At 40.1% G+C, this 23,070-nt stretch overlaps 1 protein-coding gene across 1 annotated transcript; it reads right to left on the bottom strand.

Moving 5' to 3' along the window:
* Positions 1-11,886: 11,886 nt before the first annotated feature.
* LOC114476253 (uncharacterized protein C11orf87-like) lies at positions 11,887-14,823 on the bottom strand. Its single transcript, XM_028467651.1, has 2 exons — positions 14,484-14,823; positions 11,887-13,782 (listed from the first exon to the last, which is right to left on the bottom strand). The coding sequence occupies exon 2, from the start codon at positions 13,772-13,774 to the stop codon at positions 13,415-13,417; it is 360 nt and encodes a 119-aa protein (XP_028323452.1). The 5' UTR covers positions 13,775-13,782; positions 14,484-14,823; the 3' UTR covers positions 11,887-13,414.
* Positions 14,824-23,070: the final 8,247 nt, after the last annotated feature.

The raw sequence follows: 23,070 nt of genomic DNA on the forward strand, positions 1-23,070 counted from the left end.
TGTCTGGCGTAAATCACGCCAATCATTGCTTTCTTTGATAAATAAAAGCAGCCCAAACAAGATGCCAAGGCTAAAACAATCGCATCCCCAGGGCGGTGTGTAGCTCAGTGGGTAGAGCGCCCGCCCCATGTACGGAGGCTGTAGCTCCTCTCCTGCAGCGGGTCCAGGTTCAATTCCCGGCCTGGGACCCCTTCCTGCGTGTCATTCCCTGCTCTCTCTGACCCCCTTCCTGTCTAGCAACTGTCATATAAAGGCCACTAGAGCCAAAAAAAAATCTTAAAAAAAAAAAACAATCGCATCCCCACATGATCATGAATCCATATTGCGTGCTAACACTATGTAAGCACTGTTTATATCAGATGTGCCCAATCCTGGTCCTCAAGAGCCCCTATCCAGCATCTTTTAGATGTTTGCCTCTTCCAACACCCCTGATTGAAATGACCATGATCATTATCAGGCTTCTACAGAGCTTGATGGTGAGTTAATCATTTGAATCAGGTGTGTTGGAAGAGGGAAACATCTAAAACATGCTGGACAGTGGCTCTTGAGGACCAGATTTGGGCCCCCCTGGTTTATATAACATATAGTGAAACCCCTAAAAGCTGCATTGTTGGGATTATTTTGCAGGTTTTCAATCATTTCTGGGTGAGAAATGAAATCCTTAGCTGTAACCGACAGTATTATGTTTTGGTGTCACACTGGGTCATGGAGTCTTTATTGAAGTAATGGCTCATTCTGACCAGTGGATTTTTGGTGTTAAATTCCTCTCACTGGCCGAGCGCCAACGCAACCCCGTTACGCAACATTTCTACGTCAGCAGCCTGTGCTCAGCGCGTCGATGAAGCGAGTCGCTCTGCTTTTAACTGAAGGTGAACCATCGCACGGGGGCCCTATTTCAGCTGTCAGCAGAAATGATGCAGTGGCCCACAAATGGATTACTATACAGGACATGAAGCCAAGCAGCCATAAATCTGAGAGGCAGAACCACCATCCATCTCTAATTTCATCTGGTCTGCTTCACCAGCGTGCAGTGCAGGGACCCTCTCCCACACAAAACATGTAAATGTTTGATCCAGTACTCCCACTGCTCTGTCCTATGGGCATTCAATGACTGGGAATGTGCAAATAGACTAAAACCTTTCACTGTGTCACAGTGAAAATGCACTACTTTATTTTGCTAAACGCCTACATTTGGTATAAAAATAGTAGAATTTGCTGTAATTATTACAACATGTGAGGGTGCCCTGTAAGTGTAAGAATACAGAATATAAATGAAGCATATAATAGCTTTATTCCTCCTATTATCATCAATAATTACGGTACTGACACATTTAACCCTTGAGGTCAAATTGACCCCAGAGGAACTCCAATGAGTGCAATGTGCATTCAGCATATTGAAAAAAATATTATAATTTTCTGCTTAATCAACTGTACACATCAAATTAGGAAATCATGAAAAATGAAGCTTAAAAAAAGCAACTTTTTTTTTGAACGACAAACATTGAAGGGGGTCAAATTGACCCAAAGTATGCATGGTGGATTAGTGGTTAGCACGTCTGCCTCACACCAAGAAGGTCCTGGGTTCAAGCCCTGGGGTGGACACTTGGGTCCTTTCTGTGTGGAGTTTGCATGTTTCCTCCGGGTACTCCGGCTTCCTCCCACAATCCAAAAACACGACTGTAAGGTTGATTGGGGTCTCTAATTTGCCCATAGGAGTGAATGAGAGTGAGTGGTTGTCTGTCTGTGTTGCCCTGTGATGGACTGGCGCCCTGTTCAGGGTGTACCCCCGCCCAGCGCCCTATGAGAGCCGGAGATTGGCACCGGCAGACCCCCGCGACCCTGATAAACGGGAATAAGCGGGTATGAAGATGGATAAATACTGCCCTGAAGTTATTTTGCCTGGTAGAATTTTTCCTTGTTGGTTATAAATCAAAACAGTAACATTTAGTTAAAAATAATCAAGCATCCTCCACATTGTGTACTTCAACAATATGCCAAAATCCATATTTTATTATTTCATTATTTTTTTTTTTTAATCTCAAGATGTGCACAGCATCCCTAACTGTGTGTTGTATTAGATCATCTGAAGAAAGATCACATTCCGTTAGTAATGTGGTGCTACTACACAAAGCTGAACACATAATCAATCTACGCACGGTGTGAGTAAATGTGAAGCAGGTGGGAGAGATTGATTGTCCTACCAACAGACTGCAGGAGAAACCTAACGAGACCAAATCAATCAATGAACTCCATCTCACAGCTTCTGTTTATTAGCAACGGGTCACATGACAACATGGATGTGATGTGATGGAGGTCATGGGCAGTGACAGTCAGTGCGATCTGCTCAACTCCAGTTTGGCTTCTAATCAGTTTTAGTATCTTTTAGCTTCCGTGTTTTAATGCTGTGGTAGCAACCAATTAAGTTTTATTATTATAAAAACTAACCTCTCAACATGACCTTATTCCTAGGGCTGCTACTTCCTTGTTATGGGTGTAACTACACAAAATACAGTTAAACGCAAACTGAGGTTTAATTTAAGAAAGTGTACGTTAAAGTAGGTTAAACGTAGCCATAGCCCCCGGGACTACAATTACATTTCTGGAGCTTTTATACATAAGTGCAATGTGCCTGTATCACCATGCCAGGATAGCCGAGTGGTCTAAGGTGCCTCACTCACCGCTAATGTGGGTTTGAATCCCACATTTCACAAAAAAATTTTTTCATTTTATCATATTTAACACAGCAAATTCCACCTTTAAAAAAACATATCTGACAAAAATAAACATTTTAGGGTTAGGGATAGAGTTATAGGGCTAAAATAAAAGCTAGCTAAAAATAAATATGAGCTAAAATACAAATGACTGAACTTTAAGTCACGTGGTGCACCTATCACGTGACCTAAACTGGCCATTGAGGGGTGCTGCGTATGGATAGACTGGCAGTCTACAGGTACGGCTAACGTACCCGTAGCCACGGCCTTAATTTAAACATAAAGACATCTCACCTCTCTTTAAATTAAAAGAAGCAGTTTCCTCTTCCATCATTTCAGATTCCAAGTGATTGATTTGGACAATCTGGATTAAATGGGAGCTTAAGGTTATGTTTGTCATTAAAGATTTGCATCGAGTCTTTAAGATTAACTGGTTTTCGGGAACACATATTATATCTAACTTGGAATAATTAGAATTCCCATCTGAGATGATTGTTACAGCTCTCAGCATGGCCATCCTCCCTCTCACCTGAAACACCTGTAATCAGGTGGAGAGGGAGGAGGAGATCTATACCATTGACCAGCAGCAGACGTGGGGAGAGTTACTTCTGCTGCCCACTAGATATTTGTGTTTGTAATTTTAGTGTAGGCTGGTGATTACTGGTAGTCCTGTTTTTGTGTTAATTCATGTAGATTTAGTGTTGTTGACATTTTTGTAGTTTTAGAGGTTGGACACTGGGTGTGACATCCCAGTGTCCTCCCTAGTTTGGCCAAGGTCTCCAGTCTCTTTTGTTTGTTTACGTTTTTTTTTTTTTATTCTGTTGCTACTTTTTAAGAACTTTGCTTTATCAAGCACTTTAAAATTTAGATTTCTGTTTAGTGTCATTTAAGTTGCAGCCCCTCAAGCCTTTGGATAGACATCCTAGTGCGGGTGAATATTGATTCAAAAATTACTTTTTGAATCAATGCTTATGTCTCTTGTTTATTGGTACTAGTACATGTTGCATAGTAGTAGTAGAAAATAGGGCTGAGGAAAAAAAAATGATTTAATTGATTTATCAAATTTGTAGATAAAAACTATTTTTATTTTGCAAATTTGAGTTTTTTTTTTTTTTTTTTTTTTCAGACTTTTTTTGCATTCCGTCGTTGTGGGCCCTTTTATTCGCAATATGCTGAGATGCTGAGGGAAGAGCTTTTTTTTTTTTGTAATGTTGTAAAATATGTGGTTTTCTGATTTCTTAATCAGAAATTTTTAGCTTATGTGAAGTTGCTGTTGCACTTTTGCTTAAACCTGGATTAAAGCTTTAAATTGTTGAATTTTGGGATTGTTTTATGCATTTTAACTTTTGAGGACAATCACAACATTAAAGTTGCACCTTTGACACCATGTCTGCAGTCATTTTTAAGTGCATCGAAACTCAAATTTGTCATTAAAAAATCTGAGATTTTTTTTTTTTAGGCAAAATTACCCAGCCCTAGTAAAAAATGTCAATAGTATTTAGATTTTTTTTTTTTTTTTTTTTCAATTAATGCTTTTGTTAAAATAAGCAATACATTCAAAATCCTTTATTATATCAGGTTTTAACTTCTCCATATTTTCATTCAATGAATATGAGAAACAGAAAATGTCTTTTGATTTATTTTGCTACAGCTTGCATGACCAGTTGGGAAGCACTGTTTTATACAACATGGTACATACTGTAACCTTAATGTCACCAGAAAAAGTGGTGGCAGTGCCTAGTATTCCTCAGAAATAAAGAATGAAATGAATCTGCAGCAAACGTTAGAAACAAAAAGAAAATCCATCTCCTGAGACAATGACAGCAGGGTGAGAATGTTTCGTCCTTTCCTTCTGAACGGACTGAGACGTGCCAGACCAATCTACTAATGCAGCTCAGAGTCTGCTGTGAAGTGGAGGGCGAAGCAGCCTGATCAGTATGTCAGGCCTGTTTCTGATTCCTCCTTCACCAACAGTGGAATCCAATGCATTCCTGCTCAACATCTTCTACACGTTTGTCTTTCAGCTGTTTCTTCTGCTGCTTTTGTTCTTGTCGCAGCCTTTTGAAGTTGGACGCTGCTCAGCAGGCATGTTGGCAGGATGCTGCCAGTGTTGGGTTTACACCCAGTGAGCCCCGGAAACTCATTAATTAGCACTCGCTTTATTTGTCAGGCTCATCCTGAGTTGTCTGTAAATGCAGCTCTGCTCACAGGCGAGGGAAAGAAACCTTCCTGTTCCCTCAGTAATAATTTACAAGACACGCTCGTTTCATTTCCTCTGCTGCTGAGAGATGAGCATCGGTGTGGAAGAGAACAATCCAAACAAGTGACTTGTCCTGATCGCTGCACGACTCAGACCACAGGAACAAACAGATAACTCATATAGGAAAGAGTACGGTATAGCTCTAGGCTGCAGTTATGGCTCGACTCCACAACAATCAATAAATAAAAGTTAATAAATATTGTCCCAGGGTGCACTTTGTGTTTTAATTTACAAAACTGAATCACCGACAGTAGAATTTCCGTTGAGATTAAGCTTTTCTGTCGCTGTGCGTATACACACTCTGACAAACAGTCTCAGAGAGTCGGACCCCTGAGATAGAAAAACCCAGAAAAATGGCCTCATTAATTCTAAATTAGGCGCCGCAAAAATAATTAGGCTATTCCCAGAGCAAGCCGAGTCCATAAATGTCTCCTCCAATGTCCCACTAACTCCCTTCTGCAGCCTTGAAGCCACACTTTCACACAGCAGATATCTAAAGTCATTCAATCTTTGACATGTGATCCAACCTGGAGGTGGATTTCTAAACTCTGAAACACATTTATCTCTCTCTCACTCGCCTCCATCACTTCATATTTCTCTTTTCATCATCATAGAAGACCAAAAACCATTAGTGGTTTGTGTTGGTAGACTAATGGATCAACTATATCCTTTCCTAGTTGTTTACATACACTCAAAAAGCTATCGATCACTAAGAAAGTTCCTGGATTTCTATCCTTTCATACCCATTAGCAGTCAATTACCTCCAGTTTATTGCTTATTTCAAAGCCTTGGACCTCTGCTCAACACTCAAGCTGTTTACTTTCACTTCTAACTACTTACCTACCTCCTAAATATAGCCAGGCTCCAATCCATATTCATTTCCTTCCTTCCACTGACCTTCATTCCTCTCTACTTACAGCACTTCTCATCGTTCCTCTGCACTGACCTTCATTTATTCTCTGCTGATTTGAATTCGTTTTAAGGACCTGACATCTATTCCGTCGACCTTTTTTATTTCTACAAACTGACCCCCATCTGTACAGTCTCATGATACTGCATCAAGGACTTTATTGCAATAAATTCATACCACTTCTCCTGGCCAACAATCTTGAGCAGAGGTGGGCAACTTCTATCACAGCAGGGGCCACAAAAATGTGTTTGTTTGATCAAAGGGCCACATGATCAACATTCATGTCAGCATTTAGGATAATGACCAATCTGAGCATTAACACAGGAAAAAACAAAACGTTTTTATAGTCATTTTGTGTGTTATTCTGTCATTTTATGTATGTTTGTTCATGTCTTTCCTGTTAGGATTGCATTTTGTGCATTTCTGTTCTCCTTTTGTGTATTTTCCTGTAAAATGTAGGTTTTTTTTGTAGTCGTATTGGTAATTGTGTTCTCATTTTGCATTTTTTGGAGTAAATTTTATCTATTTTAGTTGTTGTTTTGCTTGTTTGTTGGAACTGTGGGTTTGCGGAATCATTTTTTAGTGTTTTTGTTGTCTTTTTCCGTACTTTTGTTGTCATTTTCTGTAGTTTTGTAAATTGTTTGAGTGATTTTGTGTATTTTCTGTTGTCTTTTTGTGTTATTTGGAGTAATGTTGTCTATTACTGTTGTCAATTGTTAATTTTTGTAGTAGTTTTGTATGTTTTTGGAGTGTTTTCTGTGTTTTTCTTGTCTTTTACTGTATTTTTCTGCAATGCTGTAATTTTGTGTATTTTTTAATGTATTCTTGCTTTTGTTTTGTGCATTTTTCTGTCATTTCGTACGTTTACTTTGGGGGCCGCAAAAAATTAGACCGAGGGCCGCATGTGGCCCCCGGGCCACCAGTTGCCCATGTCTAATGAAAGCATTAGTTAAGATAAGCAGCATATACAGGAATAGGACATAAAAAAGGCAGTAAAACTGGGAAAAATAAATCAATACACAATTATTGGTACATAAATAGACCTACACATTTGCAGACATTCATATATACAGTATTTATATATTCCATAGTTTGTGTGTGTTTGATGTCCAGCTCATTAAACAGTCTTCATGCACCGTGGGGGGATCAGTCTGTCACTGGGGGGGTGTGGGGAGGCTTCCTGTGGAAGAGGATGACCATCAAAATATCACTGGCCCTCATTGTGGGAGGCTCTACTCCATCCAGAAGGATAAAACTCTAGCCACACCTCATAAAATAATAAGTATTTCACTAACAGCCTGTCTAATGTCATTAACTGACTGTGCATGACAGACGCACAACACTTCCGGGAGCAGTTACGTAATTCATATATTTCCTCTCACCACAGATGATTTCCTTCAATGAATTACAATGGTGGAGCATGCATACCGTAGAAGATTCTCATCTACAAATGGTTTTGGAGAAAGCACACGATCAAATGTGCAATGCATTAGTCATTTTATCTTCTTGACTCAGTTCCAATTTGCCTGCAGAGAGAAATACTTCCATTTGGTTGAACCCATTCCAATTAATAATATAAGATAGATTGCCTCACTGTCAGTTCATCTTCCTGGACTTGTGTGTTGCCAAGATATTTGGTTTTTCTCTTTATAAAATGTTCTCAAGGACAATAAGGTACATGCTTTCCTTTTAGTTTGGCATGATGAAGCTTGAGTTTAAGCAGAACTTTGAGTGAATCTATAGACTGATTGAACAAGCCAAAAGTAGGGCTGGGCGATATGGACCAAAACTCATAACTCAATATTTTTTTCTCAATATACAATCAAAATCTGAATAAATTTTGATAATTTTAATTCAAATGAAGTCTTGCCTGAAAGACATTTCTGGATTAATTTTTCTGATGCAAAAAGCAACACAGGCACATTATTAACTAACCACTTTTGCAGCTTCTTCTCCTCTAAGGGACAGCACATGTGAGTGGGTTCTGTAGTGTATCTTGTTTAGGGGAAGGTCCTACTTAGGATGCAGTCTGTGATCCATCTAACTGTACTTTTTTATTAGTATAACAAAACAAGAGAACAACAAAAACATTAGGATGGTCACTAACACAAATTCAAAGCATCTCAGCACCACGGACAGCGAATGCTTTATTTTGACACTCACTTTAAACATTTCAACTCAGAGCCTCTATCAGTAGCTATAAAGTCTAGTAAAACTGGCACAGCGGCCCACATGTTCACAAACACTATTTCAATATAAAGTACTATAGGCTTACTCACCTCTATTTGAAGGGCATACGACAAGCCTTGCGCTAAGCGAACTCGTCCACAATGCTCTGTATGTCCATTTTCTTTGCTCTCTCATTCTCTATGGACATCATGGTAAGTCCACTCTGTTTCTCCTGTCCCACTGTGCTCCTCAACTGGTTTTTAATGAGTTTTAACTTGGAGAATGAGCAGGACACGTGACTGACGTGCGCGCACACTCTGCAGAAACCATGTTGTTTACATATGTGACGCTTGAAAAATGGCAATGAATGAACCACTGTTAAGGCTCGTAAATAGTTGGTGGTATGTAGAAAGCTTGTCACCTGAGGACGCGGCTGCTTATTTGAGGAAACTCACTTTAAGTACAGGTGAATCATTGTGGGACCCATGCAGCGTTCCTGGTCATTCGATGTGTGCTCCTGACCTGATGTTCAACGGCCAGACATTTATACATATCTGATAGACAAACCCAGTGTACATACGAAAGAAAACCTATATGCATTAAGCCTGTAGATGCTTATAACTGTTATGAATGGGCAGGAGACGAGCTGCTGGATCCTGTTAACGAAGGTTTCCTTGTATTTCCGTATATTCTGATCAGTTTCAACGGATGAGTTTCCATCTCTACATTAAGCCTCACTGTCCCATGTCTGCATATCAGTCCATTTACACTTTTTACTGGATCCAGACTGATAGATCGCTCCTTCCGCTCCTGTGCACCATCGCCTCAGCAGTCCTCCGGTTGTTTTGCACCAAGCCTGCGCGAGCATGCACCTAATTTAGTATGCATACGTCACACGAAATGGGTCTATATAACTCCTGTATAGATCTGCATGATGGGTGATGGTAAACCGACTGCTCATACTCAGGGCGCCTCTGGGCACAAGTCATGGAGGGCCCGCCTTCTCCAGCTCCCCTGAGTCGTGGTAGGGGCCCGGCTCCCTGGGCCCGGGCCAGAAGCGTGTCGCCCTCCCAGCACCCCCATAGCTTTGCTCCTGAGTCTAACGTTTGGTGTTGAGGATAAGGGAATGTTGGTCCGTACAGTGTGAGAACATGAATCGTGAGCTGCGCACATTCGGGCTCTGCACATGAGTTGCACAGTTTGAGCTGGAGCTGAGTACAACGATTGAAAAAATCGCACAGTGTATTCCAGCCTTTAAGGGTTGCAACCTCAGGCTTGATCACCCTGTAGCTGGCCACCTTTGATGAGGGTTTTTTGTGTTAAAAAGGCCGAAACTCAAAGGAACACTACTGATGATGCGATGATCGTAAAATGTACAGCCTTTCCATTTTTGAGACAAAGCTCCCAGCCATTCTCAAATGGTAAACCTCATGTTATTACCATCTTATAGCATAAAGGACAATATAACATCACGTCTCGTGTTCAGTAATTCTTAGTGGTCAATGAACAATGTCTGCAAACAAAAGCACAACAAACTCTAAAATCCACTTTGTAATATGTGTGCCTACAGACAGCTGCAGTTTTTATTTAGATGTTTGTCTTGTTCACCCAGGTTTTTCTTGTTGTAGGATGGAAAAAATGCTAATTTCAGTGATAAATACAGTGCACATTGACATTTACACCATAGATAAAATAGGCTCTCAGCCTCCCATTCATTTGAGGGCAGGGCTTAAGTGGCTCTCATGATAGTAAAGGTTGCAGACCCCCTGAAAAAGCCCATCATTTAACTTATTCAGACTCATCTTGTACACGTCTGAATGAATTTGGAGTTTTCTTTTTCTCTACGCTCAGCTTTAAATCCTCAGTCTTGCTCCAAAGTGTTATTTCTCTGCTTCATTTTCTGTTAGTTTTCTTTGGAGCCAAAGCATCTATGACGTTGGAGACTTTTATATTAAGCTCATCCAAGAGTTTATCAGCCACCTCCGCACTCAGGATTGGTGTCACGGCTAGGGCTTCCATTAATTCAGCCCAGGCACAGATGTCACTTGTGAACTTTTTCTTAAAAAACACAGAGGTTGATTTAACAGATGTTTCTAAAAAAAAAGAAATAAAAAAAAAGACAGAAATGATCAGAGAGAGGCAGGTCTCTCATATCAGCAACAAAGATAGAGATCATTAGATCCTAAGTGTAAATATGAGTGTGTGTCAGTATCATTATGGCTGATGGTTCTCATAGATAACTTGTGAGAGGATGTTTGTGTATGCGTGATGCAAATTTCCAACGGTACGATGACACACACACAGATGATCACCGTCAAGTATTTATGTATCACATATTTATTTATAAACTTTGAATATTACATAGTTTCTTTTTATAAGGCAGATTATATGGAATCAGAGAGAAGATGGTACCGCAAAACATTCCAGCTCTCGTATTGTCATACATTTACAGTGAAGGCTTAGAAGAAATCCCACTAATTAACTAATAGGCCCACTATCATACAGTATACAGGATCAAAATAAAACCCAAAAAAGGGGGTTTGCTTCAATAGCAAGCCTCAATTGGAAGATTCCTCAGTTTATTACATGTAAGAGAATACATTATAGATACTCCAAAATGAAAAGATTAGCGCTAAAACTCTACTATCCAACTCTAGAAAGAAATCAATCCAATGTGCATAACTACAGCAACATGTCTTGCATCCTAAAGCTACCTACAGATGTCTAACAGACATTGGAGGACAGTACCTTATGCAAAAGATGCTAAGTCACTTAATCGAAGGAAAAATACTACGCAAAACAAATAAGACGTTTTTCTATATCCTATTTGCAGCATTGCACTGCCTAAGAGCACCACAACATCCATTATAGTCTAACTACATACTGGTAGTGTGTCAGAGGACATGCCAAGGAAGATCAGCGAGCCATCCGTGGTGTGTGTGTGTTGTGTCACCAGCTCCGAATAATTCAACACGACCGTGTGTCACATCCCAGCGAGGAATTAAAAGTTTAGACATATCTGAGGCTTGAACAATTATTTTAGGCTGGGGATGGGGTGGGGGCTGGGTGGTGGTGGGGAGTCCAAGAGTCGAAGCAGGCAAAAACTTCACAGTCTTAGAAGCAGTTAGCGGCTGAGTAAATACTATGTGGAATCAGGAAATTGTGTCTCTGTACGATTTTACAATTAGATATCCCAACGCCTGTCAGACTTCCTCATTGTCACACTCTCCGTTAGTCTTTTTTTAGGCCATTTGGACATGCATGGACTGTGACCATAGGCGTTTCTGCCTATAGGCAGACTATGAATGTGCAAAGAGCCCCGAGAGCCACAAGTGGGCCCCAAAAATGAGTCAACTACTTCATCTGAGAAGAATGAAATGTACCTATCTTAATACCTAATGTACTTAAAAATTAAATGTAGGATATACAAATAAAAAAAACCTGCTGCTAGTGTTTCTTAAGTGTAATTCAGTAAAAACCGATGGACCTCAAAGTCATGCAGTGATGTTGGTTTTAACTGGATCATTGACAGAGACCTGTCATTGAGGAGGCTGTGGACCATTTAATACATTTGGAATCTCTTCATGTGATTTGGCACCTAGAGGCCCCCAAACAGCATCTCGTAACCGGCCCCCCACCAAGCTAGAAACTGCTCTAACTGCATGTGACCTGTTTGCAGTAGGTTTGGAGGTAGATCGGGTCATTAAATAATTAGAGGAAATCTATTCTATGTCCCTGGGTCCTTGAATGTAGTGGCTGTGACTAAAAATGTATTTTACTATACACTGGTATGACTGTTGGGAATAAATTAGGGTTTCTCTGCACTTGGTGTTTCCGTAATAGTAATTTTATACTTATTTCTGGACCATTAGGAAAGAGTAGTTTTTTTTTTTAATTCTCTGCATCCCCTATTTTGAATATATTCAGGTTTTTTTTTCCATTTTTTTTTTCAATCAACCCTATGGTTGAAGACCAGTCGTGTTGCAGGCAAAAATTTGGCAATTTTTCCTGCAACATACTTGAAAATCTTCAATATGTTTTTTTTTTTTTTTTTTTTTTTTTTTGTGGTTGCTTCTGTGTCAGTTTATCAACGAGAACCACAAGTTTCAGACAAGTCAGCTGATTAAAGATTAGTTTTTGTTCACTAAAAAGGGTTTAAAAATAAGACGCAGTCCAGGGTCCACTAGTATCATTTTTTCCCCAAGCCCTTTTTTTTAAGGATATCTCAAAACACTTCATAAATTGTTAGCATTATTTTTTAATTCCTTTAATCATCTATATTAAATTTAAACAAGTCTCGTCATCTCTCATTTAAAATAACGAGAACCTCGGCTGTAGCGTAACCGTAAAGTTAAGGGCCTCCTAATGTTATCTACCATGATCAAATTTAAAAGAAAAAAACTTTTTATTGGCCCCATCACCTTAGGTATATGTTATCTTCATACTTTACGGTTTGTGTGACTGCACTGAATCTGTGTGTGCGGAATAGAACAGTTGGCAGTTTGAGAAATACTGTCACTTTTAATCCACTAAACTAACATTCTAACTACCATATCGAGTCTGTTGAAAGCAATTTAGAACCAATGGAATCGAAGCTGGTGGTGGATAAAACTGGTGTAAATACAGATGTGATCATCTTAGTAAGGCTGAGTGAGCTCTCCTTGAAGATACAGTTTCTCATTAAAGAAGCGTCTTCAGTGCTGACCTGAATTAAAGCCTAAAAGTGTTGATGACCCAGGATTGGCCTCAAAGGGATGCAAGGCAATTCCTAAAAACAGATGATCAACACCTAAACATTCTGTAGTTGATCCATTCAACTCCCATTGCATTTAAAATTAAATTCCATGACCTGAATTAACATTCCTAATCATTCCTCTCGTCAAATCAGCTTCAAGATGGAAAAAGTCCCAAGAAAGAAAAGCTAGTAGAAAACAACTATAAACTTTAGCATTGTTTCCTAAAGTATGAGGCCAGACCCTGAGAAGGGCTACAAAGGTGATATTATTGGTCAAATCTATTGGTTACACAATTACAGTGTTTGAATTCAACATAACTGTGTTTGTGAGAGTGTGTGACATATAATTAAAAGGGCTCATCAACGTTTAGAAACCACTGCACAATGTTTGCCATGGGGCGGGAATCTCCTCCCATAGTTTGGGAGAAATAAATTGAAATATTAAGTGACTTTCTTTGAAATGATATAAACGGGGACCAACCATCATTTTCCCTCAGACGCTGTGATTAACTATGCATGTGGTGGTAAGTCAGGGACTGTGGGTGTCTGCAGTCCTTGTGCCTTATTGCTTTTCCTGTTTATTCCACAGTCTCGTGCCCTGAAGGTGTTTTTTTTTTTTTTTTAACCAGTTAACAGTCCAGAGGAACTGGCTCGTGCGCCGCTGCCGGTTTATCCTCCGCGCGCCTCACGATGACGCACGGCCTCGCGGACCCACCGCCAGCAGCGCGCGTCGGGCTGCGACTGTCGCGCTCGTATTCCTCCTGCGCGCGCTGGATCTTCCTCTTCTTCAGCTTCCTCTTGTGGAAATGGAACGTTGCCAGGGAAACCAAGACGATCCCCACGAGGACGGCCACCAACACGAGGAGCGCGAGGGCGGAGGAAAAGGGCGGGAGGGTAAGCACGAGCTGCTGCGTGTAGGTGTCGTTACCGGCCTGGACCCGGCCCGGCGGCACCGACGGATCCGAGCCGGCTTCGGTTCTGGCCGTCATGTGGTCACCTGCAACGGGAGGAAGACACGTGATTAGGAAGGTGCACCAATTAATACCCCCCCCACCCCCAACCCACCCGCCCACCCAGTTCTATAACACACACACACACACACACACACACACACACACACACACACACACACACACACACACACACACACACACACACACACGCAATTCAAGCTTTTCGGGCTGTACCTTTTTCACTTTACAATTGATACATTGCTCTCTCTCTCTCTCTCTCTCTCTCTCTCTCTCTCTCTCTCTCTCTCTATCATTATTAATACTTTTTCTTTGCAACATGACATAAATTAACCAGAATCAAACAATGAATTGTGTATGTATACATGTACTTGTAAAGAATGTTTCTTTAGTTTTTAATTTTCTCGCCATTATCCTTTCTTCATAAACAATTACTGATTAGTTAAATGTTTTAACAAGTGACTTTCTAATTGGAAAACAGATTTTGGTTTATTTCCCCCTCCATGTCTCTTATTGTTTCTTGCACCACCGCTGAGGGACCAGTAAAGTGTTTAAACGACCAGTTTGGAGATCGGATGCTGCAGAAGTCAGAACAATGCATCGTGTCAAAGGGAGGCCTGCACGCGCGGTGGCGCGCGACATTCTATCTTCTTCACGCACAGATTATTTCACGCACTCATCACCTCACGCCTTCATTATGAACACGGATCATTAGCTGGTTGCTCACCTGGGGAAAAGCTCAGTCCGTAAGTGCACAGCCGCTCTGTGTGGAGGAGAAAACGGGATCGCGGTGACGCATTTCAAAGTGATGCTGATGATGCTGATGATGCTGAGCTCCGATCAGCCAAGACACTTTGACTGTCGCAATCTGCTGAGGCTGAGCACCCGGGGTGGTGTTTCCTCACCTAGAGGCAACGAGCAGAAGGAACCCCGTCTGTTTGGGAGAAGGTGATGGTTTAAAAACGGGGAAGAGGGCAGAGCAGATCTTGGTTTTCCCTGAGTCCTCCTCCTCCTCCTCCTCCTCCTCCTGTATCCTCCAGCATCTGAATGAAGAGCAGCAGCTGCATTAAGGTCTTTTGTAATCAGCTGACAGGAAGGAGCTCCCACCCCTCAACACTGTACATCTCCAAAACATGTAGGCTATACATCCCGTGTTTATGTTTACCAGTGAACAGGCAGATTAAAATAGGTAGATTAAGTCCATGTTCCTATGGGTGTGGCTATAGTTTCAAACCAGATTGAAGCATTTGGAACATTATCGTTGATTAATTTGAATCATTGGACTATTTTTGGATGAAAGTGGAATAATGATAACACTTCACCAAATACAAGAGTGGAAAAAGTATATTCATTTGATTAATTTAAAATGATTATGTCTTTAGAATCAGTTGCACAAACCAGCATGCACTTTGCAATTCAAAGGGAAACTAGTCCAAGTGCATGTGATGCCTCATCCAGATTAAATCGCTGGCTATTGTGCTTTGGTTGGACATGAACAGAATTGGTCCAATTAACATTCATTCATCTCAACACGTGTGTCCATATTCTATTTCAATTTCATATTTTTTTTTAATGTCTCACCTTACAAAGGACTTAAGATGGGGCTGAATTTTGCATTTTTCAATGCCTCGATTTATTAATATGCACAATTTTGTCCATGCTGAAAAATAATGAATTAACAAAAAGTTGTTCTTTAAAGTTTAAATGTATAGTCCACACATTATTTTAGTTTGATTTAGTTCATGTTTTTATACTTACCAATATAGAAACATTAATTATTTGAACATTATCAGTTTTCATGCTCTTGAACCGAATCTGCTTCTTGACTCAACATGTTAAAACATCTATTTAAACATTGTTTTTTTTTTATTTTCATTAGTAGTAAGAGGTTTAGCTAAAAAAAAATAATCCTAAATGAGTTCAATTCTGAGTTTCAACACGAGGTCAAAGACTTTTTGATCCCATTTCTCTGTCCTGACTAAATGAGCTCATGTCTTGACTCACGGCACAAATATTGAATTCGAATGAATTACTGTAATATAATGTAAAACTAAATATGTAAAAACCATCACAAAGAATTTTGTTACAGTCCCATTAACAGGTATATTAGGGGATACTTAAAAATGAATTTCTGTTTAATAATGATAAGACATTTATAGGAGTAGTGCAATATGGACATTTCTATTACTTAGGAATGAACGCATTCAGTCTCAATTTAGAATTTTGCATGAAGTTAATTGCCCTCTTTACATCTTTGACTCTTTCACTCCATAAGGTCAAACTAAAGTCATCTGATGTACCAGATTTAGCCTGAAAGCTCAAGATAAAGCATCACGCGTTTCTGCTCAAATTAAGTCTGATTCTGAACAGCTTTTCTATTCTTGCTTTACTAAAAACACAAGATTTATCGACCATTTGTCATCCAGAGGATGTGCTGAAGTTTAAAACAGCAGTGAAATACAAAACGAAGCAGAATAAATGTTTAGAAAACGCTAATCTGATGGGAACTTCACAGAATGGTTCATTTTATTAATGTCAGAGATAAAGAGCCATGTCTTGAGATGGCAAAAGGCTTTTCCTTTGCTCTATTAGAGACAATAAACTAAATAGCTTAGTAATGAATAGTTTTTCTTGTAGTAGATTTAAGACCTAATTTACAATGTAAATACTGTGTAGATGCAGTATGGATCGCTTTTGCCCAGACTCTCACACTTTTCTTTGCTTGACAGCGTTATCTAACTAATATAAAGCCGTCAAGCTGAAGTGATTAATGCCCTCTGCTCTATCGTAAGCATAATCTCCACAGTCATGGAGTTCACCATTGGATTACTGACATGTTGAGGGCAGACAGGGTTGTAGATCACTTATTTCCTGCTGTCATATCTAACTTTTGTACAGTCTTGGAGACCAAGGGCTATTCAACAAAAACAAATCCACAGATTCAGTAGCTTTCATTCAATTCTCTGTTATGAATGTGTGAGTGTAAGAGTGAAGGGGACTAATGATCTAAAATGCTTTAAAACTATTTAAATGCTACCCAAGTGTTTTAAAAGTACTTTCCATCTAAAGATGTTCATAAACTGTGTTCACAGCCCTGGTGTCACTATGCTTGCTGCTTTGAGCATCAGTAATATAAAAAAAAGAAGCATTATCAGCAGATTAATGAGCCTGAAGACTTAACGAAGTTCAAACCAGATGTCAGCGGTTTTATAATGTCATTCCTCGGGATGGTATAGCTTCAGGAAGTTATTATGGAAGCTGTAATTTTAGCTCCCATCAAAGCAATCTTGGCCCGAGTAGCACAGATAGGTCATAGTGTTACTAAATAATCCTCCCACTGTGAAATCTTTCAACAGCAATTATGAGTTGCCTCAATAAGTTGATGTGACACAAACGTGCATGGCTGCCTTCATTCCTGACTAAATGATAGTTCATGTTGCTACTGGGGCCAAAAAGGTCAGAAGGAAGAGTTACCGTAGTCTAATCCGCATAGTCGTGCACACTGTTGCGTTGTAATGTGTCACTTGGGTTTCACTGTATCTGACGAGCTGTGATCAAACAGTGTTTGCTTTAGTTTAATAAGTTCTAAGCGAGAAGGTCCCGGGTTCACTGGTTTTACTCTAGCATCTAAAACATGCATATGATGTTGATTGGAGTCTCTAAACTTGGAGTAGGAGTGAATGGGTGCCAATGTCTTTATGTTGGCCTGTTAACTGGTGTCCTGTACAGGGTGTACGCTACTACACACCTGATGTGCACAAAAGACAAGATAAATATTTTTCATTCACTGACATCAATTGCCCCATAAAAGGAGCACAATGCCAGTTCTTCCTGTTTGCCTAATCCCAACAGCAAATAAAAACTGCATTTATGTGGATACTTAAGCCCCTTCTGCATCACGCCGCATATATCTTTGTCTGGGTGATCTGATTCTGTCATTCTCACTCAACAGTTTCAGATTTTTAGTTTCATAATGTCTGTGACTTTTTTATTCACTGTAATTAAACAGAAGTTATAGTTTGGCTAGGACTCATGCACAGATACAAACAATTCTACGAATCAGGCCTAACCAGACGGGCCAAAGATTCTGTACATTCTGCTGCTTTGCTTTTTGAAAACCTGTATGATTTGGATGAATTTCAACATCTCCTACCGGCTTTTGCAGAGTCAGACTGAAGCTAAGACCAGTGCTGAGTCATCACTCCAAAACTAAGTACAGAGTTAGGAAAACTCAGATGTTAAGAAAAGGCTTGAAACACTGACTGAAACACTTCTGGAAAAACAAATCAAAGTTCATATTTTTATCAGAGCGTCATGAGGAAATGGACGTAAAGAATCAGCAGATACAAGAGGAACCAAATAAAGTAACACAAACTCTGGAAATGGAAAGCGAGACCATTCAGAATCTCCAATGTGAACTGGGAATATCTTGAACCAGGGAGAAGAATGCCACCGATCAATATCAAAAACTGACCTTACCTCCTCAAACATCTCAAGACTGCTGCGCCAGACTCCAGAGGGATAAAAAAGCAGAGGCAGACATTTTCCTAAGGCACATCAGGGGCATTCAGGAAGAGCTTTACCTGCAGAAATCTGTTCTTGAAGATGAGAGGATCAAATATATAAGCAGCAGGCTAATCTCAGGAAAAGGCTCAGGAACTGGCAGCTACTCTTCAGAAGGGTCAGAAAGGGCACTATCAAGTTAAGACTTATGCATTTTTTTTAACTCGAGAGAAGTTAAAACAACTGGAGGCTCAAGGACAAATAAAAACTGTGAAGACGAATATCACCAATGAGCAGGATTGAGTAATCTGCTGAAAATTAATTCTAGGGAAGCCAGGGTGAAACCAATACAATTTTATTTTCATCTCACCTGACAGGTAAAAAGAACACCAATATACTGAAGCACATGACAAGATGAGTCCAGTCTCCTTTTTAATTTTGTATCTTTAAAAAAAAAAAAAAGATAGGGTGCAATACCAGACAAAACCAGAAAAGGAGCACTTTTCAGTATTCAGACTTCATAAATTCCAAGATTCACACAGTATTTTCTCAGTCCTGCTTATGGACATGCTCCATCGCCTGTGGGGCATCATGAAAAATGAATGGCTTCGGAGGGAATGAGGGTCCCTGGATGATGAACTAACTGCAGATGAGTGCACTCTAAAAGATTCATGCAACTATTCAGGCACAGTTTAAAGTATGACATATGTTTGAGGACCGTTAAATGGAGGGCGATTATAGCACTTCTAGCAGTTTAAAATTCAGTCTGCAGTCTGGGTTAGAGACCCCAAAATGAAAAAACATCTCTGGAGCAGAGGCCAAGGAAGAGTCGGTCATTAGAGGACTTGAATGAAAAGACAGTAACACTATATATACACACACATCCATGTGCTCTCTGAATGTGAGTTGGGTTTTTTGCTGGTTTCCTCACATGAGCCAAAAGCAGATGAAGGCTAGGGTGCACAGTGGATTAGTGGTTAGCACATCTGCGTCACAGCAGAAGGGCCCTGGGATGGACACTTGGGTCCCTTCTGAATGGAGTTTGCATGTTCTCTCTGGTTTCCTCTCACTATCCAAAAACATTAGTGTGTCAGGGCCAAAATTGTTAGTTATGTTTATTAACTTATTTACTCATAGACCTTATTCTTTTATAGGCTTTAAGTTGAGACTTTTCATCTCTGCTGTCTCATGTTTTCTGCTCTCTTCTCGAGGTCAGCTTCTCAAAACACATTTTATCTCTCAGACACGGAGGCATCACACAGTCACATGCTTACACACACTCACATAGTCACACATACACACCCCATACACATCCATTCACACACACAAACACATAAACGCACACACCTCCACTCCCATGACAACCAGCAGATACCAGAACTGGTTGTTTTGACCCAAAGAAGAAACTGTCTCTTCTCACTCTCTCTTATCACCTCCACCCTGTACTCTTTATCTCCTGGGGGGAGGAGGGAGGGGGACGGAGGGGGAATATACGTGTTGAGTTAGAACTGTGTTTCACTCTGCCTTCGAACGTCCGGCCGGACGGTCACTAATGTTTGTTCCACTTTGTTCCATCTTTGTACTTTTTTTTTAACTTAGTTTTATAATAAACCTTTTTTTATAAAATCATCAATGCTTCGCCTGGACTCCATCACTCAACCAGAGCAATAAATCATGTCTCCAAATGAGGTCAACCGCAAATTTTGCCGTAACAAGTGCTAAGAACATATTGTACAAACACTTAGTCGTATAAGCACTCAGCTAATGATTATGTAGTTATAGTACGAGTGGAAAACTGCTGCTTCTTATTCAACAACACTAAGTATATTTATATGTATTAGTGCTGGACAAAGTTCCTTTCCACTTTCGACAGAAGGATGTCAACGTGACCTAACAAGCAATTTCATCTGTGTGAACACTCCTAGCACATCCCTGGATCTTCTTCAGTATCTTGTTAGACTTTGTACCAGTAACACATCCCTGTGTATCTTGCTGTATAAATTGGAAGCAGACCTGATGTTGGACAGGCAAACTTTTTGAAGCAACTCCAGGTTGTATTCACAAACTCTGTATCAACCTTTGCAAGTTTTGCTATTGCATCCAATTCCATCTCTACGTGCTCTTTCTTTCTTGAAGGTGAATTCTCTTCTATCAATTAGTGACTGTAGTCTGATTGCCTGTAGGATTGAATGGTGTGTCAGTGGTTGTCTTTTGGTGTGTATGTTTGCCCTGTGATGGATTGGTGGCCTGTCTAGGGTAAACTCCCATCTGTAGCCCGATGACAGCTGGTATAGGCACCAGCAGACCCCTGTGACCTAAAGAAGTAATTGTTTTTTAAAATGGATGGATGGATAGATGAAGACTACACTGATCATGGAAGTGATTGCACCCGACAGTCTAGAAGTGCTTGAGGGACTTGTTATGCCCTGCATCTAAGACATCATTGATTCCCTAGATACAGGACATCATCAATGTCCTAGATCTAGTGCAGGGGTCTGCAAGCTGCGGCTCTGGAGCCTCATGTGGCTCTTTGACTCTTTTGCAATGTCTCCCTGTAGCTTTAGGGTATTGTTGATTAATAGCATTAACTTCAAATAAAATTATGATAAACCAATTTGTTAACCTAAAAATAAATCACATTGTGTAATAACTCTGCCACCTTCCAACTTTAACTCCTGCAACATCTACAGACCATTAACTTTCCTTGCATTTGTGCCTAACCTTACATTTTAAATCTCTTGTAAGATAACTAAACAAACAAAAAGACTATTCTGGAAGAAAATAGAGATTGTATTTGACCGCCTCAGCATGCATGCTTAATATGTTGCAAGAAATTAGCAATTTGTGTTGCCCGACATGATCATGTGTTATCAACCTTAAGTTATTATTTGTAGCCCTTCCAATCCATTAACTCAGAAAATTATTCATTATTATTTTAACTGTGTACAATTTCATACACTGTATTGTCTTCATTAAGAAGGTTTTTTTTTTTGGCTGCGGAAGGACTTTAATCCAGGCAAAATGGCTCCTTTGAGAGTAAAGGTTGCAGACCCCTGATCTAGTGGATGATGCGCTGCAGTCTGTCCCTGTCCGTAGCTGCAGTGTACCAGATGGTGATGGAGGAGTGAGGATGGACTCAATGATGGAGGTGTAGAAGTGCACCATCATTTTCATTGGCAGGTTGAACTTCTTCAGCTGCCACAGGAAGTAATTAAATTCATCTTCATTCATCACAAAATATGAAATTGTTAAGAAAAAAATCCAACATGAACAAGCATCAACAGCAGTAGGGAGAAAAAATGTTGAGGGTTGTATTGTCTGCAAACTTCAGGAGTTTGACAGAGGTGTGAGTGGAGGTGCCACTGTTGGTGAAGGTGAGAGAACACAGCCCTGAGGGGATCCAGTGCTGATGGTCCGAGAGTCAGAGATGTGTTTTCCCAGTTGTGTGAAATGTGTGAAAGCATGAGGCTCTCAAATGACCTCATCGCCACAAAGTCATGAAGTCCTGTTGTGCTGTTGTCCTCTGCTGCTTGGGAACAGGGACGATCACTGAGGCCTTGAAGGAGGCCGGTACGTGGCATGTCTTCGGTGCAGTGTTAAAAAATGTCTGTGAACACTAGAGACAGTTAATTAGCAAAGTGTTTCATTGTGGATGGAGAGACAAAGTCCGGGCCTCTTGCCTTGCGGGGGCTTCTATCTCTTAGACAATATGTTGACATCTTTCTTCTGGACGGAGAAAGGTGTCATAAAGCTGGTGCATGAGACATGAATGACAAATAAAGAATCATTGAATCCTGGACTTGTGAAATCTATATGTGTGAACACCAAAAGGTTTGAATAGAAAACTTGAGAAAGCCGTTGAGACCTTGTCCAATTTCACACCTCTGCACATTGTACACTGCTGGGATGACTGTTTATTTTCTGCCTGCTGAAGCTGGGAATGAGGCTGAAGGAGTGAAACATGCCATTGAGGCCGCGGGCCAAAAATGACACAACGATACACTGATAAGCTTTGTGGCACTAATCTGCAGATTAGGTGTGTGTGTGACAGTAATCTTATACATCAACTCATCTTGAAACCTGTGTGATGTGTGGATCTGATGTCACTTACTAAAACAGATTTATGGAAACAAGGAATCCAGAGTCACCACACTATCAGCACACCTGATATGTGTTGTTGGCTCACACACACACACAAGGACATTTTTACTGCAGTTACTTGCTTGATTTGAAACGTGCGTAGGGTACAGAATTTCAGTCTGGAGTTGTTTCTGCAGAAACAGATGAGTTCTGGGTGGGTCTACATTAGAAATCAGCTTAGCAGATGACATTTTTTCATAGTTTGAGTAAGAAGCAGGTGGAGGACAACTGGAAAAGATGGTGGTGTGTGTTTGAGGAATCAATTTCCAGCTGAAGCAAGACAGCATAAATGTGTTTGAAAGAGAGGAACACAGGTGGCGAGGGTGTTAAAATACTCGGATTCAACCAACCAAAGCCAATGTAATGAGAACCAAAAATGGTCATTGGTGCTGTCGTCTCTGCTTTGTGTCGCTCTTACATCCATCTGCTTTCTGAAAAAAGGAATTTCTCTGATTGTGAAATTGATAGGTGTTATCAAGGATTATTAAAAATGCATTGAAAATCAATTACACAAATACACATAATCATGTTTTTCTATTTTTGAAATGTTTTTTTTTTCTTATCACTGTCTATATTTCCGTCTTTTATTATGTAAATTGACAGCGTTATTACACGCTGCAACCCACAGTGTTTATATACTGTATACATAACAATAAACATCTTGAATCTTT

This window comes from Gouania willdenowi, chromosome 14, assembly GCF_900634775.1.
Source record: "Gouania willdenowi chromosome 14, fGouWil2.1, whole genome shotgun sequence".
Classification (NCBI taxonomy): Eukaryota; Metazoa; Chordata; class Actinopteri; order Blenniiformes; family Gobiesocidae; genus Gouania; species Gouania willdenowi.